This window comes from Leptonychotes weddellii, chromosome 11 (genome assembly GCF_054177405.1).
Source record: "Leptonychotes weddellii isolate Sample4059 chromosome 11, ASM5417740v2, whole genome shotgun sequence".
Classification (NCBI taxonomy): Eukaryota; Metazoa; Chordata; class Mammalia; order Carnivora; family Phocidae; genus Leptonychotes; species Leptonychotes weddellii.
In genome coordinates, this window is record NC_138379.1 from 82290204 (window position 1) to 82297913 (window position 7710).

Here is a 7710-nt window from a genome sequence, read left to right on the forward strand (position 1 = left end):
CCCACCCCCTTCTCTCCCTGCTCTGGCCATACAGTGGAAGAAGTGGACAACACGGTGACCCTCATCATCCTGGGAGTCGTGGGTGGGGTCATTGGGCTCCTCATCCTCATCCTGCTGGTCAAGAAGTTCATTGCCTTCATCATCAAGAAGACTCAGGAGAAGAAGTGAGTTGACTCCATTGCACGCTCCTGTCCTCCCACCGGCCCACCACCCACTCCCATCTTGTGTTGTGGGTGCTCCCAACATCATCTTATTCCACTGTCATCTGCCCCCATCTGCCTTTATCCTTCCATTGTCCCCTCATCCCATCCTCTCTTCCCACTCCTACCACTCTTTCCTGTCTCCCAGCCCTTCTTCCTCTCCCTCCTAGTATGTATTTATTGAGCACACTGAGTTCCCTGAGTATATGAACTTGCTCTTCCTTATCCTGCTTCCTAATCCATCCCATTAGCTTCTCTCTTTCCATTTGTACCTCCCCAACCTAAGTCCTACCAAGGGATTTAGATGCTTTGTTTTTTTCATCATAGAAAAGACAAGATTCCATGTACAGAAACTCTAAAATGGGAAGACCCTTCTAGAGAGGTGGGAGTCTTACTGTGAGATTCTGGAAGTTCACCTGGGGGAGACTAAAAAAAATCTAAAAAGGCTGATAGGGGCTCCCCAGAAGCCCCAGGGACAGCTCAGGTTTGAGATAGACATCTCTAAGGGGAAGGGGAGGGAAGACGGGGAGGTAGAGAGAGTACTCGCTCCAGGCCCAGAATTGCCAGAACTGTGTCAGGCTCCAGAGAAGCAGGAGTGAATGTAAAAAGGTATTTGGACGTTGTATTTTTTTTTTAAAGATTTTATTTATTTATTTGAGAGAGAGAGAGAGCACGCATGAGTCGGGGGAAGGGCAGAGAGAGGGAGAAGCAGACTCCCTGCTGAGCAGGGAACCCAATTCGGGGCTTGATCCCAGGACCCCAGGTCAGTCTGCATTCCACCTGAGCCAAAGGCAGACGCTTAATGGACTGAGCCACCCAGGCGCCCCTGGAAGTTGTATTATCAGCAAGAAAGATGAGAGGAGGCATTGGAGCCAAGAGGGGGACAGCGGCAAGGAGATTCAAGGGGGAAGGGATGCTGCTCTGTTTCTGTTCCCATCATTCTGCTTTGTTGAGAAGAGGGAATTAGGCTGGAAAGGACAGAAATTGTGCTGGTAAGAGGGGAGGGAAGCTGAAAGCAGGGGGATATTAAGGGGACGGCAAGGGGAGTGGAGAGTGGGAGGCATTGGCTGAGATGAAGAATTCTGGGATTGTCTCCCTGCATCGTGGCCAGGGTTTTGGATATTTTGAGAGGGGCCAGGGGCATGGAGTTAGACCAAATTCTCTTTTTAACAACCAGTTTTGCTATTGATGGTTAGCAAAATTGGAGAGCAGATTATTCAACCTGTGGTTTAAAAGCACCTAGAAAAGAAAACCGTGATCCTCGGGAGCCACCATGGGCTCATCAAGGACAAGGCAGACCAAACATTTTCTTGCTAGGGCACTGGTGGATCAGGAGATGGCTACGGATGATAACACTTCTTGTCATTCATTGAATGCCTACCGTGTGTTAGGTACTCTGCCAGGTATTTATATGATAGCCACAATTTTTATTTTACAGTTGAGCAAGGTGAGGCTCAGAGTGGTGACGTGGCTTGCCCAAGGCCACACAGCTAGAAAGTGATAGACCTGAGATTTGCATCCTGACTTGTTTGGCTTCAAAGCTTTAACCACTTTCACCATACCCTACTGATTCGGGGAGTATATCCAGAGTTCATTCATTCCTTCTTCCATTTGATGGCTTTTTTTGAGGTAGTGTGTGCAAGGAACTGTACCAGGTGCTGTAGGAAATTCTGGAAGGAATGAGATTCTGCCCTTAAGTAAAGAAGACAGGGTGTGTATGCAAATAAATGTAAGACAAGGTAGAGAGGATGGGTGCCAGCAAAGAGGTGCAATAGAATGCTCCAGGGGTTCCAAAGAAGGTGGAACACTAGGGAAGGGTTTTTGGCCAAAGGACGTTTGTGGTAGGCCTTGCAAGATGGATCTAATGTAAGTCCTGGGGAGAGTGAGGAGAAGGGCACTGCAGAACTGTTGAGAGCAGAGGCAGAGAGTCTAGGAAGAGACATGTGTCTGGAGAACAAGGTGTTTTGTTGGTCGAGAGAGTAGGGGGAGCGGTGGCGGGGAAGGAGAGAACAGGCCTGCAGAGGGCATTGGGGGGAGATCCCTGGGGAGCTGGGAGTCCAGGTTGAGAATGGCTTTCTTCCTGGGTGCAGTGGAGCTCTCGAGGGCTTTCAGGGCCTGGCATGATCAGAGGGCTTTGGAAGAAAGAGTCTGGCCTTGGTGAGCACAGGGACTGGGTAGGGGGAGGCTGGAGGTGGGAGACAGACCACAGGGAAGCCTGAGAGGGGTCGTCTGAGCGCGAGGAAAGCCCGCATGAACAGCAGAGATCGGGTGGCTTCCCGAGAAGAAGGGAGGTGTTGGACAGCATCTCAGGATCAGTTCTGGATTTCCACGCGTGGGGGCAGTTCCCTTTGTCTGAAATGTCTCCTCCCTCCTCTCCTGTTCATCTCTGTCGGTCTCAACTTCTGTGACATGTCCGAAGAACCCTCCCTGATCCCTAGAAGGAGGCTTCCTAGGTGGATCCTTCCTTGGTAAACCCTTCATCCTATCATTTATCACATTGTATTGTGGTTACTTATTTAATGTCACATTCTCTGGAAGACTGTAAATTTTCTGAGAGCAGGGAGTCTTCTAGTCTGACACAGTGCTTGGTACCCAGCAGATTCTCAGTAAAGAAATATGGAGTGCTTGGGAGCAGAATTAGGTGGATAGGAACTGTCTGGGTTGACTATACCTTAGGTATAGAGATCGATCGATCAATCGATCGATAGATCCATCTGAATAGAGGTCTTTAGTGGTATGCCACAGGGCTCTGCTTATTCATTGTTACTAAGATTTGAATTACGCCAGGAATGATACCAGGTTTTCAGGAACCTAGTGACTATGTTGGAGAGCAAAACTGGGATCTAGGAGGAGCTCAAAGGCTGGAGCTATGGACTAAATTGTGCAAGACAAAATCGATGAGGACAAAATAGTAAGTCCTTCCTGAAGGCCTCAAAGCCGGCTACACAAGTCCAGGGTGAGGCTGAGATAGTTTAGCCACAGCGGCCGTGAAACAGGCTCGGAAGTTTTCCTGAGCCGAAAGCTCGGAGTGATGTAGCCCCGGAGAGCCCTGCACAGCGTGGGCGCTGGCGGTGAGGTGGGCCATACTCACTCTGGAGCCAGGGTGGTGAACCTCCCCGGGGGGGTGTCTTCCCACGTAACCATCCCTCCTTCCTGCTGCTGTCTCCCCCGTCCCACCCCACCCTGCCCACACCTGCCTTCCTTGCTGCCAGATCCTCTGTCGGGAGCACTCTCCTCCCTCCTGTCACAGCCAGCCCAGAGAGGAGGGGCCTGCCGGCGTCTGGGGGAGGAGCTCTTTGCCCTTGCGCATACTGCGGCCCGCACCCTTCCCCCTGGGTTGGCACAGCCTGGGAATTAACCTGGTTTGGCTTCCCCTGAGCACTGATCCCTGCGACTAGCACCTGGTTGGTGCCCTTGCCTTCCGCCACGCTGGGACGACTAGGTGATGATGGGTCTCACTGGGTCCTGTCTGCGTGCCAGGCACTGCTCTCAGTGCTCCCTGATGCCTCACGGCACCCCCACGAAGAAGGCGTCATCGTCACATCCATTTTATAGATGAGGAAGCCGAGGCCCAGAGAGGTTGGGTGACTTGACCTCTTGCCACCTTTGGGAGAGGGCGCGGGGCTGGCCGCGGGGCCCAGGCTCCTGTCCACAGCCGACCCCTTACTCTGGCCCCTCTCCTCCTCTCTCCCTCTCCAGGAAGGAGTGCCTCGTGAGTTCCTCAGGGAATGATAACACAGAGAATGGATTGCCTGGCTCTAAGGCGGAAGAGAAACCACCAACCAAAGTGTGAGCCCCCGCTGGGGGCCAAGCAGCCGGCCCGGGCCTCACTTGCTGATGATAAACTGATGCTTGAGCCACGTCCGTGAACCCACGTGCCTGAGACACCTGCTGCTTGGCTCCAACTGTAGTCTTTCTGGGGAGAAACTGGGGTCCTGCCCAGCCTGCCCACCCCCTCCCAGCCAGGGCTCCCCAGGGATGAGGGCTGGCCAGGGGAGGGGGCCTGTGGAGAGTTCAGGAAAGGAAAGGAGGGCTGGGTGGTGTGGAGGGTGGGTCCCCTAATACATGGGGTACCTGGGGTCTTCTTTAGTCTCCTCACCCTGTATGAGCAATACCTTGGTTTTCCTCCAGATTTCTCTTTAAGAGAGGCTTGGGGGGATCAGCGAGGCCTGCCCTAATAGCTGGACCCCAGTGAATAATCGTGTGGAGATCTAACCCTTTTGGTGGTGGATGTGGCCTAGAGGACTCTGTATAGGAGCCGGGGTGGGAGCCTGCTGGAGGGGGCCCTATAGTGAGAGGCTTTGATGGATACCTGATCCCCCAGGTCCCTCTAGTAAGGCGCTTCCCTCCCCCCGCCACAAGGTGTCTGGCAGCCTCCACCCCATCTCCACCCCCCAGACCCCCTGCCCCCCCACCCCCTGCTGCTTGGAGTCTGTGAACCCTCCCAACTAGGGCTGGCTACCTTGGTCTTGGGGTCTCGGCCCCCCTAGCCTGCTCCTCTGATCTCTGAGTTCCTGAGGGGCTCGTGAAGAGGACCCTCCAGCCTTCCTGGAGCACTGGGGCACTGCATATGCCTTTCCTAGCATTTCTCCTTGGGGAACCAGGACCGCAGAGGTGGGCGAGCCCATGACCAGGGTCTCTTGGCCCCTGGGATGCCCACCCCAGCCCCGCCAGTGCTGGCTGCCCCTTCTCCGCGGCATGGCCGGCCCATTGCCGCCCCTGGGAACTCCTGAGCTTGCCTCTTTCCCTGATGCAGCAGGGGGCGTCATCTTGCTTGAGGTGTTGTACCCTCAAACCCTCCCCTCCCTTGGGTTCATGCCTCCTGTACCCATGCTCTTCCATCATACCTTCTCCCCTGGCCCAGGGTTGTTCACCTCCAACCTGGGGTCAAGGGCTTGCTTTCACCTCAGGGATCCTCCTGCTTCAGAAGAGGGGGCCCTTGGGTTTTCTGGCTGCTTCCTGTTCATCTGTGTCACCCCCCCACCCCCGGGGTTGGGGAGGAGCAGGGAGAGGGTGCTCAGTCTTCCTTTGCTTTCCTGAGAACTGGTTTGCACACCCCTGTGTGTGGGGCTGGACTGTGCCTTAGCTCCTCGTGTCCTGGCTCATCCCCTCCGTCCCCTCTCCAGCTTGTGTGTGACGGCCAACCCTGGTGTGCCACTCCGAGGGGTCCCCGACCTGCCTCCCCACAAGGCCATGCTGGGGACCAGGGAGCTGGGGTGGTGCCGCCCATGGCCCCCTGGACAGTGATGGAATCTTGGAGCTGTCGGGCTCCCCGATAGGGAATGCGGTGGTGGTGTCCCCGGCGGGACGGGAGGGATGAAGTGAGCCGTGTGGTGATTAACAGAGGCCTCCACCATCTGCTCCTGCTGGCTTTCTCTCTGACACTCTGTCCTCTGGGCCTGGGACGGATGGGAGGGCAGTAGCCCCCTTTCCCAGAGGTTATGGGGACTGCCTCAGGATTCTCCTTGTCAAAAAGTGGCTGCAGGCTTCCCGCAGGGTGGAGGTAGAGGAGACTGAGGGGCAGTAGCTCCTGCAGGTGCCTGGCTGAGGCCCTCACCCCTCCTGATGGGTTCGCAGGGTCCCACCCTGATCTGCCTCCGGGGCTCCCATCCTTGTCCCCCCCCAGAACCTTAGGCTCAGGTGCAGATTTTCCCGGTTTGGGAGCAGACAGACTGGAGCTACCAGCCATTTGAAAAACTTCTTGTGGCTACCTTCATGAAAACTGCTTTATTCCCCCTTTCCCAGTGCTAACATTTGAACGAGCTGAATCGCCTGGGCTCCTCTTACTCTCTTCAGAGGAGGCCAGGGCGTACAAAGCAGGGGGGCGGTGGGGGAAGAGCATCATCCTCTCCACTCCTGGGTCTACTGTTGACTGATAGGTGGGTCATGCATCTTCTCTGGGCTCAGCTTTTCCCATCTATAAAGTGGGTGTAATCATACGTACCTACTTCCCAGGATTGTTGTGGGGCTTGGCAAGTTTTTGTTTAAAAAAATCTTTTTGGCTCGGAAAGGGATCTAGGAGGCCAGGCATTATAATTGGAGGAATTGTTCCAAGTCTGTCCTATCCTCACCTCTGTGTCCCATCCCTAGGAGACACACACACAACTCACACACATGCACACGCACGCATGCACTTTCTCTTTCTCACTCACTCTTGCTCTCTCTGTCTCTTCCCACTCCTCCCCCTTGGAATTATTTTAGTCTTTGTAATATTAGAAACCTTGGCTCTGATGCTTAAAGCTTCTTATCCATGGCTTTTGTTTGGGAGTTTTCAATAGAGGTGGCATAATAGGGACTGTAGGGGGACATTTTTGGTGGTCCCAATGCCTGGGGGCCCTATGGTCATTTAGTGAGTGCTCAAGAATGCTCAGTTTTATCCCCACAACAGAGAATTGTTCTCCCCAGCGCTGGGGTGATACCCACGGAGGAACACTGGCATGGATTTGCAATAGAATGTCTATGGGCAAAGCCATCTTCCCAGGAAAAGCGTCAGTGGGCGCAGATCTCTGGGGGCTGGTGAGGGTGTTTCCAGGGCTTGTGGGTTAGAGAGAGCCATTTACAGAATTGATCTTGGGAGCCCTGCAGGCATGCAGCTGTGCTGACAGTAAAGTCAGGGAGACCAAAGACAGAGTCTTTCCCAGCTCCCCATCTTTGACCTTGAAATGGGACCTCAGCATTCCAGGCCTTGAGTTTCTCCCTGGGTAGGAATTGAGCAAAAGGCCATCAGAATGAACCCGTAAGGCTAGAGTGGTCTGGGAGAGGGGCTGATGGAGCTCAGGCTTTTCCTACCTGGCTGGGTGACCAGGAGGTGAAGTGAGGGGTGTGACAGCGTGCCCCAGAGATGGTGGCAGGTGAGGGTGTGCGTGTGGAGGTGCATGCCTGCGGCCTGGGGGACTGTGCCTGGAAGCGGGGATGTATGGAGGTATGTGTGCCTGAGATGGGGGAGACTTGGCACATTTGGGGAGCCATCTTCCCTGGCCTGAGCAATACCTTTTGGGACACCAGGAGCCTGAGAAAGGATAAGAGACTGAGGGGAAGACCAGCCATGCTCTTCGGTTCCATGACTCCATGACTCCCTCCCACTGTTATGGACAGTTGCCAGGAGTGCTGGGGGAGGGAGGGCCGGGAGGGGAACATCTCGAGAAAACCCTACAGCTTGCTTCACCTTACTGTGTCCCAGGTTGGAGTCCCTCCCCTCCCACCTCCCACCTGATATTCAGAGCTTTTGACTATCTTATGCATGGTTTATTCCTCTGGCTTGGATGACAATACCCATAGTCATTTTTTTTTTTTTTATATAACTATAGATCAAAACAATGCAGCGATGTGTCTGGGAGGCCTCTGGTCCATGGGTGCCTCTGGGAGGCACAGATATGCACACCCCCAGCAGTGACCTGTGTTTAAGCACAGAATGGATGTGATCAACTATCTTGCCTTTATAACACGTTTGGCATTGTAGAATTTTATTTAGCTTTGCCTGGGATGAAATAAAAATTATGTTTAATAGAAA

General features: G+C 54.0%; 1 protein-coding gene across 2 annotated transcripts in view; it reads left to right on the top strand.

Annotated features, from left to right (window-relative positions):
* Positions 1 to 7710, top strand: part of SCN4B (sodium voltage-gated channel beta subunit 4) — a 20285-nt gene extending 12575 nt beyond the window's left edge. For both annotated transcript variants that reach the window (XM_006744340.3, XM_031040186.2), the window contains exons 4-5: positions 35 to 164; positions 3900 to 7710. In XM_006744340.3, coding sequence (XP_006744403.1) covers positions 35 to 164; positions 3900 to 3993 — 224 coding nt within the window. In that variant the 3' untranslated portion in view covers positions 3994 to 7710. The remainder of the gene's footprint in view (positions 1 to 34; positions 165 to 3899) is intronic.